The 18,058-nt window shown below is 38.2% G+C and overlaps 1 protein-coding gene across 2 annotated transcripts in view; it reads right to left on the bottom strand.

Annotated features, from left to right (window-relative positions):
* Positions 1-248: 248 nt before the first annotated feature.
* The window catches only part of Prrx1 (paired related homeobox 1), a 66,096-nt gene continuing 48,286 nt past the window's right edge, over positions 249-18,058 (bottom strand). The window contains exons 2-5 of one of the 2 annotated variants that reach the window (XM_051186122.1): positions 17,028-17,203; positions 12,809-12,990; positions 9,113-9,184; positions 3,362-3,510 (exon numbers count right to left, since the gene is read on the bottom strand). In XM_051186122.1, coding sequence (XP_051042079.1) covers positions 9,130-9,184; positions 12,809-12,990; positions 17,028-17,203 — 413 coding nt within the window. In that variant the 3' untranslated portion in view covers positions 3,362-3,510; positions 9,113-9,129. Of the gene's footprint in view, positions 3,511-9,112; positions 9,185-12,808; positions 12,991-17,027; positions 17,204-18,058 lie in introns of both variants that reach the window. The other variant, XM_051186121.1, reaches the window with a different exon arrangement.

The raw sequence follows: 18,058 nt of genomic DNA on the forward strand, positions 1-18,058 counted from the left end.
CCATTGGAAGTTCTGCCCTCATCTTCCCACTGAACATACAGATATTCCTTCTTCCTCCCCCTACTACTTTTGCTTTTGAAGAATAATAAATATATTATTTTCCATTTACATGATACAATATCATACTTTGATAAAAATTTCTCTTGCTTATTAGCCATTCTTACCTTCACTTTTCTCAGGGCCATCTTGAATCTAAGCAGTTCTACATTTTAGAAGTTCACAATAAAAATAATCATCCGAGTCCAGTGTATTATAACAAAAGACATTGTAGTGTCTGTCTTTCATTTTATTGAAAAGAAATCATTTCTATTCTATCACAAACAATGTATATTTTACATCATAAAGCAAGATATAATTTACATATTACATTTCTTACGAGAACTTTATTACCATATGTCATTTATGTAGGTCATTACTTCTGGTTTAATTTAACCTGCCAAGTACTTTACTAATTAACCTCTTGTTTGGGAAGGGATTGGAGACAATAATAGTTCCATGTCTTCATCTGGGTATGTTGGTGGAGAGCAACAGGTCTTGAATCTGTGACACTGAGACACTCTTCTGGCAATTCACTTATAAGCTAGAAATCTAATCCTCCAAATCACTTGTTAAACTTATATTCATCTAAAAAGTGGATCATAAATGAACAAAACTGAGTGCTAGTGTTTCAGATAATATCCAGATAAGTGCTCAGATAAAGATGGTGTGGTGTGGGTCCACCAGGAACAGGCATTCCTGTGACTAACTAGAATAGGTTATTCTATGAATTCCTAGAAACTACTGATTTGAAGCATCAGGTAAAGCCTCCCACTTTCTCCTTTGAGTTTATGGGATCAGGCTCTTTGGTGGACACTAGAAATATAGTCAGGATTAAGGATTCAAACAACTTTCTTTTATGACTCTCTTCCACGATTCCACCCTCCTTAGCAAAACCTTCTCATTTCTAAATTTTGTTCCTTGCCTATAATCCAAATCTTTTAGGTATTCCCTGCAAACTTGAAATCCCCAAAGTTTACCAGACTATTGGACTTGTATTCACTTTACAAATCAAAAGAATTTTTTACAATAAGGATGTACTGTTCCTTTGAAACTTGATAATACACAGCAATCAATGGGATGAATACATGAGTGGAAAGACTCCTTAAAAACAAATAATGTGTGTTCAGCCAGACCACATGAACTATTTTGAAAGAAATGTTTTAATAGGTGCTATTGAGAAAGATTCACTTCATGAGCTTAAAGTACACAAGATGGTTTTCCTTCTTATTATTAAACAAAGTACAAAATCACTTGAAATATATTTTCAGATTGGTGGCTGTTAGGCTGAAAAAAAATCACCATTAACTCGATTAGATATGCCAAGGAAAATACAAATGTATGTTGAAAGTGCATCTAATACCCCACATATTTTGCCTTTCACTCATATTAAAGTTGACATATTTGGCCAAAATCAATCTGAAGCATTTTATTCACTGAGAGCTATGGTTGCCAAGCTGTTGATGAGAATATAAGTTAAAAATATCTCTATACTTTGTGCCTTAAATTATTCTTTGGTCAAATGATGTGATCATTGAGATATCTATCTGAAAATATAAACCTATTTATCATTTCCAAATACAAGATTATATGTATGTACAGCCAGATACCACTTCCTGCTTGAAAACAAAGCTTGCAAATACTGTTAGGCCATGAACACTGGATGCTCTTAAAGTCCCTTTCCTCCCATGGCTACAGGGTGCTGGACAAACAAAGAACAGGAAGGAAGGATGGAAGGAAGCAAACTAACACAGCCTCACAGCATCCCTGTGAGGTATATAAGAATTGTTAAACCCATTTTATAAATAGGTAAACTAGACACAGCATGGTAGCATGGTTGTTCAAGTCCACCAAGAAAGCTGACAAAGCACAGCTGAGAACAAAGAGAAACAACCAAACAAACAAACAAAAATACCTGCCCTGCCTCCCACCCTACATACTAAACCTCACTTCAAAATTACTAAAATATAAAGGTATAATTGTCCTTAAATTATTTTTTTGGAATTTAGAGAAAGGTTTAAGCATTTCAGTTAAACGTGTTAGTAGGTTTTCATATTTCTGTGGAGTGGAGAAAGAGCCGATGGCTAACTACCCACCCTGTGTGTATTTCCTGTGATATGTCAGATGATATAGACTTCCCACTTGAGCTCAGGCTCCAAGCTCAAGATCATTCTTATATTGTCAAATAATTCCTAATCCCATTAAAGCCCTAAAGTGAAAATGAAAGATGTTCTCAAACGGTTCCCTAGGAAATTGCTCTCTAACCTTAATGAGAATTTTGTTTAGAGAATGGAAAACAACAAGGTGCCACATTAATATATCATTACTGTGTTAATAAGGACAGTGATGATGGTGTTAAAGTTTGCTTTTATAGTGTTTGAGAAACTGAAAACTCAAGCTTTCAATATTTTATATATAATATATATAAATATACACAGTGTGCATCTGACCACCCCTAAGGCACCAAAGAGATAAAGGCTATGCCTTTCACAATTTAATATTTGTTTTTCTAAAAAAAATTTCCACAAAATTTCCTACAAAAATTTCTCTCCATCTCGAAAGCCAAAAGTATTTTTTCTACCAAAGAGCAAATGACAGCAATTTTTCAAAATGTTCAAAAACAACAAATATCTTTAACTTAGGATGGTTTATTGTTTGGGTTGGATGAGGGATGGTATTGATGGTGACATTATAACCTAGCACTTAGAGCTTAAATCCACAGATTCACTCTAGACCTTAGAGCTCAGAGTTCACTAGACATGGCCAACAACATCAATCAGACAGGTCAAATACCAGAGCGTGTGTGCATTTATATTTCCTGAAGCTGATAGAAAACCTTACCATGACCAACAGACATGGAAACAATACAGATTCCTCAGAAATACTTTGGATTTTCAAATTCTCCTAGAGGCACTTAGAAGGAGACAGAATAAGGCACTGAGGTCAAACAGGTGTGTGTGTATAATGTGTGTGTGTGTGTGTGTTTCTTTGGCTGCTGAAGATTTTTTTTTAATTCTCATACAATTATAGGAATGGGCAGGTTGAACCTAACTGAAGAATCCTGGAGTATAATGAGCAAAGCATGGATAGAAGGAAAACAAAATAAACACACACAGAAACAAATGGTGATGGTATCCGAGAGGAAGAAGGAACCACTGTTAACTAATTTTCATTTTGTTCCTCTCCTGCTTTTATCCGCCATGGTCCCAATATTTTAGTTCTGGCTTTGTTTGTTTGTTTGCTTTTATTTTTTCCAGCAGATGAAGAAATGACAGAACAGGATAGGTTTCTTATGGTTTTTGATTTCTTCTTAGGCCTGTTTAATTTTTTTTTCCTCAGTTGACTGTTGGCACTTGGTTCCTCTGTAAACTATATTCCTTGGCCTTCAGTCTCAGGTTGGCAATGCTGTTGGCCATGTTGATACCCTGTGCAGGGTTATTGTTGGCACATGTGGCAGAATAAGTAGCCATGGCGCTGTAGGGACAAAGGAGAGAGCAGGGAGAACAACAGGCGTTAGTGTCATAAAGCTGCAAGTCCATGCCCTGGGTGGATATACTCTCAGGACAGGGGCAGGCAGGGCAGTAGGGTGGATAGAGGACCTCTGGGGTCTCTTATAGCCCCAGCTTTCAATTAGTCTAAGGTCCTTGGAAAAGGGTGGCCATCTTTTATAGGGCATTGGGGAAGCAGAGGAAATGAGATAGGGTAGGGAGAAGTATTTGCTGTGTTGGATACAGTGAGTAATGATTTGTTTCTGAGGGAAGAGGAAATTCTGCTCAAGTCAAAAAGCAGGAGCTTCATCAGCTACTTAAACACAGTCTAAGCTTTGCTACCCATACCAGACAGCCTGTGGAATCAGTAAAGGAGACCAGCAAGCAAGTAACACTAGACCAGAAGAATTTTGCTTCTTCACCCTAAGTAACTGGAGTGGATAATCAATAATACTATAAGAAATTATGTGCTTGTAGAATCCGTTAAACAACACAACATAATCCCCTGGCATTGTGATCCACTTGACAACAGTAACAGACACTGTCAAACCAAGACTTTCCTGTCAATGAGTCTTGATTTTATAACTTTTCAAAAGTGACCATCACCTTTGGGTTGAGTCACTTTGGAAATACTTAAAATTTCAAAATAAACTTCCCAAGTTATAGTTTTATCATTCTTGTTCTCAGACATAACTGTTTCTCCCTGTCTATGTTGTTGAGAGAAACATGAAGCTAGTTTTGATTGTCATGGATTATAATTAAGACCTAGGTAGGAACTCATCATTGTTGGGTTTTTTCATTTTATCTACAAATCTATTTTAAAGGAAAAGAAAATGGTGTGTAGATGTGTATGCAAATTATCTCTTTCTCTGTGTAAAATAGTTAAAATGAGATTATTTTTGAACTAAGTAGAATGTCTCTAGCTGTTTCTATGATGAGTAAGATCCCTTTCAACAGAGAGCTGAGACTTATAAATGGAATAACATGTGTTTTTCTGCCTCCTGCATTCCAGTAAAATTTTGTGAGCCACACAGGAGTTTGTGGTTTTGTGATCAAATGACAAGATCAGAAAGAAGGAAAACTAAAGCTAGAGGGAATAGCCCATTGGCAATATGGGGCAGCACAGAGTCAAGCTTAGAGTTAAGACGCAGTAGTCTATTTCAGATTCTAGCATTTATCAAGAAAAAAAAATGAGTTAAAGAAATATACTGAGTTTCAGATCAATTACTCATGCTATAAAATAAATCTTTTAAAAGCTTTATTACATAGGTATAAATCATTGTAAGGATAAAGTCTACATTGCAACAAAAGGGAAAACTCAGATTACAAGAGAATTCTACATTGTTACATTTAATTTTTCTAGTTTTCCCTCTTCCTGGTCAATTTCTGGATCCTAGGCTTCTGTCCTTAGACAAGGTTAGGTTGTCCTGTAGCACCCTGTATTTTTGCTTTACTCATTTACTTCATGTTTAATTGATAACTTGTTCAGAGTCTATCATTTTCTATAAGCTGCATAGATCACCGCTTTCTTCATCACTGTATCTTCAGGTAGAGCTGATAACACATCCAGCACATATTTGGTGTTCAATAATCCTACTGAACAAACAGCCATAGCTAGATACAGAATGATTAAATTGATCTGTGCTTGGTGTCCTCAACATCTACTATCCTGCTATAGTGCTCTCTGAAAATAATTTGTTTATTCTTGAGGACTAGTTATTTCTGTAAAATTTGTTATCTCAATGGAAGGAGTCAGAAGGATGTGGCATAAGAGGACATAACCATTGCATATTCCTAGATACATTAAGATATCTTTTTATAGTAAAAAGTACACTAATACATGAAAGCTTAATAAAACAAACTGTTTCTATCACTGTCCACCCAAGAGGCAGAAGAGTCCTCAATTAAAGCAGGTTTAAATTATGAATGAGCAAATGACAATAACAGTTTTCTAACACAGGAAAAAAAGTCAAATAGGTATCATTTACTTTCTAGACAAATTATATGCTTCTAGCTAACATCCTGCTATAAATCAATGCATACCCAAAATTTATGATTCAAAAATTTCCAGAATATGCCAAACACTCAAAAGTTTAGTAGCTGCTAGGTGTGATGGCACACACCTTTAATCCCAGCACTCAGGAGTCAGAGGCAGGTAGATCTCTGAGTTTGAGGCCAGCCTGGTCTACAAAGTAAGTTTCAAGACAGCCAGGGCTACACAGAGAAACCCTGTCTCAAAAAGGGGTGGGGGAGAGGCAACAAACAAAATAGTACCTAAGAAAAGAGATTCCCAGATTTGGGGAATGTACCTAAATTATGGATTATTATAAAATAAAATTAGCCTTTCTCAATCTGGTTTCTGTGAGAATATCAAGTCCTAGAGTGTTATGAGTGTTTTAAACACATGGAGCAGAAGCTGGCATCACAGGGCATCTGTGTTATTTGTTAAATTCTGGGAAGAAAATTGAGTGACTTCTGAATATACAAGACTAAAACTTAGAGAACTTTAAGAAAAAATTACCATTGTAAATTACAGATTGTTATGGAATGATTTTGCTTTTAGATACTTGGCCCAAGTATCTAAGAGAGCTATTCCCCATCCTTTGAGATTCTGAGCAGCAAGGTCCTACTTGATAGAAATTCCCCCTTTCTTAGATAACTGAACCTCACTGAAGGGATTGGAAACTTGGGGATCATGCGTTAATTATCTGATGCTGTTATTACTATTTTTCTGAATTGTCTACTATGGTGTTGGTATCACTTCTGCTATAGTACACATTTTGACTATAGTTATCTCATAGTCTTATCTATATCTCATCTGATGTTCTAGCCTGAATACTTTGTATGGTAACACATACATATTGAGGTTCTTTCTAGGGTAGGTTGACATTAAGTAATATGAATCAATCCACTTTCTCACTCAAAACCAAATGGATAAGAATTAGGATAGTATCTTGCACAAGAGAGTGAGTATTCACCAAGGCATTCAAGTGGCAGCCTGGGCAAGCACAGCAGAGAACAGTGTCTCTTTGCATTTTGTGGGACTGTAATGACAGTGCCATCCTAGCAGTGATTCTGTGGCAATATTACATTAAGTCCCCCAAGTTACAGGGCCAGAAGTTAAGAAAGTGATTGATATTAACAAATGATATTTGCACCCCTTAGGGAAGTTTGGTAAGTGATACCAGTACCACCTGATAAATGCTTTGGAAAGTCATTCATTCTCAAGATTGAACAAACCTAGTCTTTGTTAGCTGTATATTATAGAGTATTAAGAACAGACACCATACTCCACAAGTATGAGTTCCAGTCATAGTTTATGTATTTTCTTCTGGGTCTTTGACATGGGTCTGTTTTTACAGCTCAAGCTAAATGTGCAATATAGGTAAGCAATGGGCAGCTTTTTTACATACCCACTACAAAGAAGATTTGCTATCAGTCAGAAAAGAGAGAATTTACTACTGGTGTCCCAACAGTTGCTTAGTCATGCCTTAAACATAGCATTGGGAGGTAGAAGACTTGCTTGCTTAAGTGACAACAGATGCAGGAGAGCCTTGAGTGGCTGCCAATCTAAGAGACTATTCATGACCACCTGTTTTCTATGTCATGGAGACATCTAAAACTTTGCTTTAAGAGGAGACAGACAGAGAGAGAGAGAGAGAGAGAGAGAGAGAGAGAGAGAGAGAGAGAGAGAGAAGAAGAAGAAGAGAGAGATTAATTATCTTCCCACCAGAGAGACCAGCATAAGTTATTGATTTCAACCAATGGATGGGTCATCCAGCCCACGTAAAATTACCAAAGTACCACTTGTTCCTATACTGAATGAAACTTCTTGGAATTCCAAAAAAAAAAAAAAAAAAAAAAAAAAAAGACAGAAACTCAGTGATGTGTATGAGTTAAACACAGGACAACCACAGAGATCCCTGTCAACTGACAGACATTCAAGTGCTTAGTCTCCCATTTGGCAAGAATTTCTCATTCCTGTAAGCAGGGAGCACATATGAGTCCTGGGAGCGAGTCTTAAAAAGGTTGGCTAATGTACCATTTCTGCTGAATTTTCAACAAAACTCTTTGTATCTGTAACCAAGAAACTGCATTTCCAAATAAAGCACATGGAGACATTAGGGATGAGAAAGAAAGGCTTGTGTTTTTCATCTGCTGACTCATCAAGTCTGCAGTGGAACATCACAGAGCTGACACATTTTGGGAAGCATGAGGTTTTCCCCTTCCTTATTTGGAGATTCCAAGCAGATGCAACCCAGCAGTAAGCTCACCCCACCAGCAGGGGTTAGATACTTGTTTCCTCTGGAGACAAGTAACTTATGACCAATCCTACTTGCTCTGAAAGGTGGTTTTTAAGGAAAATGGAGTGAAAACAATTGCCAATACAAAGGAAGTATAGCAAATACTCTTGAAGGTTTGACTTCTAATCACCCATAGTGTCAGTCACAAAACAATTGAGGAGAAAACATAGTGTAAATCACAAAACAATTGAGGAGAAACGTTAATGCTTGACTCGATCTTTACTGCTATTTTCTGGTCAGCCTTTTTTGAATATTTTCAAGCTGCACAAAACATCACCCTAAAGTTGATTATGACAGCCTAAGATGCATGTGAATGGTCCTTAGCATCCAAGTTTCCACCTACTCTAGATCGTTTTTCACAGGCTCTAGTTTGTAGTTTTCTGAACCCTGAAATACAGGGGTTGGAGGCCATCTCTTTTGCTTGTTCTTTTGCCAAGGAAAGTACAAGGAGGAATGAGTATGTCCCCTAAGAAAAGTTAATTTCAGTTTTCCTGGGGAAATTAACTTCTAAAGTGAGATTTTGTAAATCCTTTGGAGGTGCACCTATGTAACTTAAACCATCATTTCTTACTTCTGCTTAAAGTTTGGAAGTTGAGTTTTAAAATATATGCTTGGTTTTTCTAAGTGGACACGTGGGACCACATTTCATTGGTAAGGCCTTAGTTTCCACTGTATGTTCTGTGATCCCTCTACACTGCTGAAACATTTTCCCACTGACACCAAGTCTTTTGTCTTTCCCCTTTTCAATATTGAGTATGCCATATTGTTTATCCTTAGATTCTCAACTCCCCTGTGAGACGTGCAATAGGGAAATTATATCTAGCTCAATTTTCAATATAAAGTTACATAATAGATCAACTATGGTATTGGCCTAAGAAGCAACAGAAGCAGGACAATGATGTAGTCTGATTCCTGCTCATACTCTGGGTATCTAAAGCCTCTCTAGTCAAAGTCAGTCAGATATGACCATCATGGGAATTACTTCAGAGTAAAACAACAGAGAGATGAAGAATCCCAGCTCCACTCTAGAATTAATGGATCAGAGTCTTAGTAGGCACAGCCCAGTGATCCTGGAACATAACTGTGTTTGAGGTAAGCTGTTCTAGACTTTCATACTCCCTTTCAGGGCATGCTTTCTTATAGTTCTGACTTCTAATTTCCCACTTGGGGAAACTCCACTACTTATACTTCTAAGACATCCACCCCCAGTTTCTTAGAAACAAAACTAATTTCCCCTTAAGCCCTACCCCAAGAAGCCACCCTCAACCCCATCTGACAAGTTACCTTTTCAGTGTCTTCCGTTAGAATCCGTTATGAAGCCCCTCGTGTAAACAACATCTTGGGAGGGACGAAGATCTATTTTTGAAAGTGTGAAAGGGAGAAATGAGCCAAATGCGTTGAGCAGATGTCAGCAGCACCACGACCAAGACCAAATGAGGGGAGGGACACGGTACAAGAGTAATCAGCCTTTCTTTCCCTTGCCACTAGTTTCCAGTCCAGCCCTCCCTCTATAAATGACACTCTGGACCAGTACTACAGAGCCAAGCCATTCACGAGCTACCTCTCAGAAGAACAGAAGTGTCTAAGGAAGTATTTTTTGACTACTTCATCTCCAACAGTAGTATGGGATAACACTGTAAAGCCAGGGAGTTTTGATAATTTTAGTGTTTGTGTGCATTTTCATTTTCATAATTTGCTTAAAGAAAATAATTCTCTACTAAGAAGTGGGTTTATTATGTCCCAAAGACAAGCTTGCTTCAATTAGCTACAGGTAAAGTAAATAACAATCTCTACCAGGAAAGTAGTGTCCATGTTAGGAAATCCTTTGCTCCTTTGCCTGTTCGACATGTCCATCTAGTATACTCAGGAGAATGAGTGAGCCATAATCAGAGTAAACCAAATGTCTTTGTTTGCCAGAGACAATCCTGGTTTTTACCCTTTGTCCTAATTTAATTATTAATATCATTCTAAAACCTTCCAAGTGTAAATGATGTATTATATGATCTTTACACACAATAATAAAGACATCCAGCAAAAAACAGGAGGAGGGGGGGTTTACTTCCCAGCCTATAGTTCTGACCATAAATAAATAGCTGCTCTTATGACTTGGTTTCCTATTCTTTTTCCAGAGATGAGCTATTGAAATGGGAAAACCGTTCTCCCTGACAAAAGTGTCTACTCACTGTCCCTGGGTTTCATGATCTAACCACACAGAGCATCCCACTGGGGTGCCCACACCACAGGATAAAGACCCCAGGTACAGACATGCTTTGCTAATCAAGAAAGAGTGCTTGAACCAAGAAGGAACATTTAGATAGTTTCACAACTTTATACTTTTCAGTACTTCCAATACAATGCAATGTAAAATTTGAAAAGAATACATTGGTCATGCATCCCTATGTGTTGGACAGAGCCTAGAAGTACTGTCCTAATTCTGCTTGGTGAAGACTTAAACCTGGGGAAGTATTCAGTTTTTCTCTTGTTTTGAGACAGGGGAAGGACAGAGCTATCACACAGGAGTGTTCTAAAGATTAACCAAGAGAAATGCCTTTTAATGAATGTCACACATGAGGCAACTAGCTTGACATAATGGCACGAACAGCAACAACTATCATTTCCTTTGCTTTCCATCATTTGTTTTTCTTTTATATTTCCTTAACAACAATCATGGTTTTCTAGCAAGGTTCAAAATGTAAAATCATAATATATTTGATTCTAAACATAGCCCCCAAAAAATCCCCAAGTAACAGAATTGCTTTTGCCACTTTCAGAAATTAACCAAATTATAAACACTTGAGTCAACATTAAGTCAAAGGAACATATCATTCATTAGACTGTTGCCTTAAATTTTTGCTTTTCTACTTATATTGGATATTAACTTATTCTTCATACAAAATATAAACAATCAGTTTCTATGTCACTTCCTTTAGTTTTTTTTTTTTTTTACAAATACTGTATGTAAAAGAAATAAATGCATACCATGAAGTGAGTAAAAGAAACTAAGTTATACAATCTTAAGTGGAAAAGTACAATACAGAAAAATATGTACTCTAAGATTTTCTCTATATAAAATATTGAACTCTAGTCATGAAATGAACTAACTAGTTAGGTCGAGATGTTGAAATTATGAGTGGATTTTGAAAATATATTTAGAATTTTTCTATTTTTTTCAGGTAAAATAGAATATTTCCCAAAAGGCACACACAAATTGTCATGTTATTAGCTTCTGTTGGATGCAGAAACTTGTCTATCTTTGGTTCAGTTGACCTAACTTGATGCTAGTTCAGGACAGATCTTATCTCCATTTGTGTAATATGTTGTGTTTGGCTGCATGGGTAGAGCTCACATGGCAGCCATGTAGATTGTTGATGGCTGGGGTAAAAAAATAATCCCAAGGAAGACAGTCAGAAAAGGAGCAATACTTCTTGGTTGCAACCAAATTCAAACCAGAGATCTTAATGCAGCAGGCCCTGAGCTCCACCCATATCCCAAGCTGCTTGCTGAAGCTGTAGGCTATCAGATCGACAGTTGTCTTCCACTTACTTAAAATATTAAAGAATATGCTATTCCACAACAGTCTCCAAAATGTGTTTTTAGTAAGTTCCATGGGACAACATCTAAATTTTAAGTAGGAAACATAGATATGACTGATCTTTCAAAGTCAGCCAGGGTGGGGTGATGAAGATCCAGAACAGGAATAAGTCCTTCTCATTCTCTTAGACATGGAATATCTACCATTGCGATCAGAGTTACTTCAGGATAATTTCACAAAGAATGTCCTCAAACTTCCAAATGCATTCATGGCATTTCTCTGGAGAAATTATTTGGACCAGAAAGACCATTTAGGTGAGGCTTTGGGATTTAATGACACCTACCAACTGTGGGAAAGTACTAGTGTTTCCCAAATGTGATTTTCACATCTATAGCTCAGCCCAATCTCCTGTAAACAGTTTAAAACCCCTCCTAAGGTCAAGAATTAGCTTTAGTAATAAAAATATAAATAGATGTTTTTAATAGAAAAGCAAACGTGTTCATAGTTCTTCCATAGAAATCATCCAGACAGAATATAAAGTCTTGACCTGGTGTCTTCCTAGGTTTAAAGAAGGGCCTGATCATATATTAAGTACAGGGATCCTAGATGTGACTGCATCCACCTGCGATTTCTAAACAGCATCCTGGATGGAGGGTAAAAGTCTCCAAACAGAGACTGAAAGGGTCTTCTGTGATTTTTCTGCTTCAAACAATTCTTTTTCAATATAAAAGTTTAGTGTATTTTTTTTCTTATTTAAAGCATACCACACAGAGTGAGAGAGAAAGAAACACATCATAGAGAGAGGAGGGGGAGAGACAGGAAGAGGGATAAACATAGGAATATATAAGAATTACAAATAGAATAGGAAGGCATTTTGGGATCTTAAGAAAGCCTTGCCCACTAACAAGGAACTATGGTCATAAAAGTGACTGAACTTCTCTGTTACTGAGTTTTCTTCTCCTCCCTCCATGTCTCCCTTCTCCCTCCCTCCCTCCTTCCTGTCCTTTTAATGCAAAATCCGTTTTATTGTGAAGAGTGCTTTTAGTCCTATACTTGGAGCATTAGACATTGATCCCCTACTTGACCATTACACAGCAAAGGTGTCTTAAATGGGATAGTTTTGTTCCAGAATGTTTCCAAGAGGGGCACTGGACACGGTTTACAAAGAATATGTTCTTTTATATTCTTTCCTGGTTTTGCAAACTTGGCAAGAATTCCTGAGTCCAAGAGGAGATTGCTGATGGCCGCCCCTCTCTCTTCAGCCCCAAACCCTGCTCCTGGGGCAACCAGCAATCTCCTGAAAAATGTGGGGATGCCAGCAAGTTGAATGTCTCTGAAGAGGTTAACCCAGTAGGGAATGTCAGCCAGCTGCAAATGCAGCCTCGAGAGTGGTGGATGGCTGAGAAGGGTGTGGTAGCGGAGCAAGGGAGAGTGGGCCAGTCATTCACCTGTATGGAGAGGCTGTCCCCCAGGAGAGATAATCGGTGGGTCTAGGAGCAGGACGAGGTACGATGGGCTGCTCCACAGCGGTCACGTCTCCTGAGTAGGACTTGAGGAGGGAAGCGTTTTTATTGGCCAGCATGGCTCTCTCATTCCGACGGAACTTGGCTCTTCGGTTCTGAAACCACACCTGGAATATTGTTGGAAGAGGAGAAAGATATAAAGAAGGAGAGGGAGAACAAAGAAAAATAGGTTATATGAATGAAATCTTGGTTGATTTTACTACATGATGCCATCCCAAGAAAGCTACAGAATGGATCTAGAACCCTTCCTAAAACAACAGAAATACTGAGGTGTAATTCATCCTCTGTGGGCTATAAGACTCAGAGTTAAACATCTATGTCTCTGGAATGATTCAAGGGTAGATCTTAGCATGGATAAAGCCCCATCTTAACCCCCCTCGATAAAGGACCAGAAAACACTTCTAGTATTAAGAATCCAGAGATGGGATCTATGAATAATAAATGAGACAACAAAATGTAGGTTATACACCCTGCTGTAGTTATAATCAATACAACAAGGGTTTCATTTGATGTTGGCAATGGATACAATGGTTTCAAAGGGCATTTAAAAATTCTTCAAAGTGTGAAAATTTTGTCTGCTTTCATGATGTTTATTATTTAAAGAAAGCCCTTTATCACCCCACAGCTTCTACAAATATGAAGAAGAAAATGATCATATAAGAGGTACAGGAAAAACATCATAAAAGGAGGCTACGATAGAAGAATAACTACTAAAAGCACCCAATTAATTGGCAACCCCTACGAGAGCTCAATAAAATGGTGACTCCTGAGACCAAGACCAATGGAAGACAGATGTTCCAGGGTGACCCTCTCCCCACAAGGGTGTAGCCATACACTGACTCCTGGCTATAAGTCTATCAGTTCTAATATATTGAACCAGACATGGGAACCTATCTATATTCTGTAAAGAAACTCTCAGCAGAAAAAAATAGGCACTAGCCTGAGAATTCAACTGAAGGACATTTATTTGTATATGTCAAGGGATGTGGGTGGCCTGACAACATCTGCAATCGCTAATGATAAAGTCATCATTTATTAAACTGCACCCAGGACCTACATTGGAACTTACACACACTGTTTCAACTTGGCATGACACTTCTGCATATTGGGTTTTATCACTTATACTTTGAAGTGGAGAAACATGCCCAGTGAGATTACAATACTGAAGATTATGCAAATAATAACTGGCTGAGTTTTTACTTTGGGATGTCTAACACATGACCATATAGATCTATACTTCAATGGAATTTTATCCATTCACTGATATTCATTCAAGGACTCTTTATGGAGTGCTCACTAGAGTACAGGCCTCATGCTAAATGATGGGAAGAAAAAGGTGAAGAAGACTGTTTTTTCAAGCAGCTAAAATTTATTAAAGGTAGGTGTGTAAGTACACCTGAAATAATGCAAAGCAAATATTTTAGTCAAATTATGAAAAATATGACAGTGTGTGGGAACAAATTGTGCTAGGAGATGGCATTTACCTAAAATACCATATGACCATTGCCCCTGCCCCACAGAATTGTGTAACATGCTGGACCTGAATGGAAATCAGCAAAGGTAACATTAAATATCTCCTCTCTATCTTCCCAGTCCTCTGATCTTTCATTTGTAATGGGATCAGCACATCACTGTTAGAGTTAACACTTTAAATGTAAACATAATCTGTGCCTTGCTTGATACCATCTACTGCTTTCCTACTGAAGAATAGAATGAAAATTTCTTAACACAGAGAAAACACTATTCAAGAATTAGCTCTTTGTTTATCATGAATCCACACTACTGTTTAGTGTGTCTTAGGCTCAGGGCTACCAGATGACTTCCAAACAAAGCAGGTCACTATCCATCTATACACAGTTACACCAGACATTTCCTCTACTGGTAGTATTCTTTCTCTCTGGCCAGGTATCAAATCCAAGATTGTATTGTAACATCACTTCCTCCATGAAGTGTTATAGTGAAAGGCATAGACTTCAAGGTCTAAGAGAATTGCATAAAAATGCCAGCTACACTACACTATGGATTATCATTGAACTGTTATTTAATTTGTCTGTTACTTTGTTCTGTAGTTGATTAGAAATGACTAACATGCTTACAAAAGGTTATGAGTTGGTTCACAGCATACAGTTAATAAGGGCATAGTTCCTTCCTTTCCCTTGGGCAGAATGGATCATTCCTTCTTCTACTCTATCAATAATTTTTGCATATTTCTTTACTGTGGGGATCATCTCATAATGACATCATTTGATGGTTTGATCATCTTTTCTCTGTGTTCCAGACTGTGGCATCCTTAAGAAGAGGGCCAGTGTCTTACTCATTTCCAACAAATCAAATCGGGTCAAAGAGTCCATAGTTGCTCAATAAGCATTTAAGGAAAAGGGGAGAAATGAATTTTGAACAACTGAATAAAACTTATCCCACACAAGAGGACTCCACCACCCAGGAAAGGGAGTTGACCCACAGATTACTCCACACAGTACCTGTCATGTTAGGATGAATGTCCTGAATATGGAGTCGGTAGGGATTTGTTTGATCTGGGAAAGTCTAGGACTTTACAGAGGAATAATAAAGTGACAGAAGAACAATTCTGTGCCACTCACCTAGGAAATGTTCACAGCACTGGAAGGAATTGTTTTGTAGTGTGGTAGAAAAGGAAGGAAAAAAAGAGATAGATGATAGACATACAGGTGGTAAATAGATAGAATTTTCCTGTCTCTCCTACTGTGCATGCGTGTGTGCGTGTGTGTGTGTGTGTGTGTGTGTGCGTGTGTGTGTGTGTGTGTATGCAGAGCATTAAACAATTATAATTGGACAAGATAATCTCCCAGCTCAAAATTCACCCTTCTGAATTCTAAAAACAATCATCATTGTTCCATCTATGTTTCTGTTTTCAAATTCTGAGCACTATCGCAAAAATGGTGCTCCAAGATACTAGGGGCTACTAGTGTATTTAATTTGATTTTTTTTACATACAATGTATTTTGAGCATATTCTTTCCCCTCCCCCAACTTCTCCGAGATCCTCCCAACTTTCTTACCTACCCAACCTCACATTCTCTTTTTGTCTCTTTCCTTCTCTCAAAACAATAAATAAACAAAACAACACACACACACACACAAATAGGAAAATAAAATGCCAAAACATTTTGCGTGTGTGTGTGTGTGTGTGTGTGTGTGTGTGTGTGTGTGTGTGTCTTACTAATTTAAAGTTGTTCATTTCACCACAGGCTGAGGTTGGGGAAATGAGAGATATAGATGGTTAGGAAAGCAGGGAGAATTCATGGGACTGTGTGGAAAGCAGCCTAGGGAGGTGTGCAATGGGGTTAACATCACTTCTGTGCAAGTGTGATAGGATGGAGAAAACAAGACTGTGTTGTTACTATGGAGCCGTGATGGCCAATACAAAAGTGTACCTCAACAACCTGTCTCGGTTTCCTCAGGGCCACAGAAAGGGCCTAGATGTCTTTCCTTGCATCATGGCACTGTAATTCTTTCTTATCTCATGGGGAGAACTTTGAAGTGGGCAGTCTGTCTCCCCATGTGGAAAATCTCACACTACTCTTCCAACTGAAGGAGTCACTATTACTCTACCTTCCCTTGACTTTTTTATTTTGTAGAGACATTGGAGACAAAAGAATTTATCTACTTTGAGTGTGCTCTTAATTTAATTTCTGATATTCATCTCTAGTTTTTATCACCATTCATAATCATGGGTGCTTGGAACAAGGTACTGGCAGGTTTGTTTATTCTCCTAAGCTGGAGAGGAAAGCTCAAGTGAGGGAGGGTTAATTGCTTAGGTATGGCCACTCTAGGGCTCAAATTGAAAGCTGAGGGTGCCAAGGCAAGTGCTCAAGTACGTGGTGTAAAAGAAGACCAAATTGTAAGGTTCACAACAATGGGAAGGAGATAGCCCTCCCTACAGCATATTCCATCCTTCCTAAAGGCACTCTGTTTGGTTTTTTAAAATACCATTCAACCTAAAGAAACACAGTAAAGATATGAAACCTGTTGTCATACTTCATATGCACAACCCTTATCAGTATCAGCTCTAGGCCTGAACCTACAACTTATATGCATCAACAGTCTTCAGAGATGGTTTGCAGTGGAGGGAACACTTGGTGCCTGCCATCCAAAGCATGAGTTACCTGCACTCTAGCCTCAGTGAGGTTCACCCGACGTGCAAGATCTTCTCGCACAAAAGCATCCGGGTAATGTGTCCGCTCAAAGACACGCTCCAAGGCCTGCAGCTGGCTGCTGTTGAAGGTTGTTCTGTTTCTCCGTTGCTTTCTTTTCTTCTTCTCCTCTGAGTTCAGCTGATCATCTGGAATGAAATAGATTGGCGATAAGGAGTGAATAGCACTCCAGAGGTCCCAGGTGGTCTAGATTTACCATTATCTGTAATGAGATTACTTCCTTTACTCACATCCTTAGCAAAATACTAAAGTCAAACGTTACTTTTCTGATACAAATCCTGGCAAGGGCCAAGATTTGTTGGTGCCTTATTATTGCATCTCTATGCAAGGTTCAACCTAAGATAGTTGCCTGAAGAATATTACCTACATGCTCCTCAAAGCCTGTTTAGTAAAAGAGGACTAAAGGAAATATCTCATGCTTGTCCATATTCTCTGTATTTTATTAGAGATGGAGAAATGAAAGTATATTGCATTTTTCCTTATTCCCTTACACAATATGAAGTTCATTAATACAGTTTCATTACCGATTATACAAGGCCCCCTCCTGAGACCTCTCCAAAGCACAGACCCAAGGTCACCAGTGCACATTTACAGCAAAAAAGCTGTTCAAACCCAGCCAGAACAATTTCCATTTTAACATGCTTTCCCTTTGAAGCGGATATCAAAACAATATTTGTTAAAAGCTCCATGCTGTTGCTGAGGAGGCCAGCTTAGATTAAGCTTAGTGTCAAGAAAAATACCAAGAACCCAACCAACCATTAGCTCGGGACTCACCCTAAGAAAATACAGGAGTGGTGAGCTATCCCTTGAAACAGTTGTACTCTACATTGAGTAGCAGGGTCCTGAGGATGGGGGAATCTTTGGATAATTACATCTCTGGATTTTTGCCTGCCAAGGTCTGTCTTGGGTTTGCTCTGAATTATTCCAAAGCCATCTTGGTTTACTAATCATTCAGAGAGCAACAAGCCCCCCATTAGAGAGTA

Source organism: Phodopus roborovskii, unplaced genomic scaffold, assembly GCF_943737965.1.
Source record: "Phodopus roborovskii unplaced genomic scaffold, PHOROB, whole genome shotgun sequence".
Taxonomy (NCBI): Eukaryota; Metazoa; Chordata; class Mammalia; order Rodentia; family Cricetidae; genus Phodopus; species Phodopus roborovskii.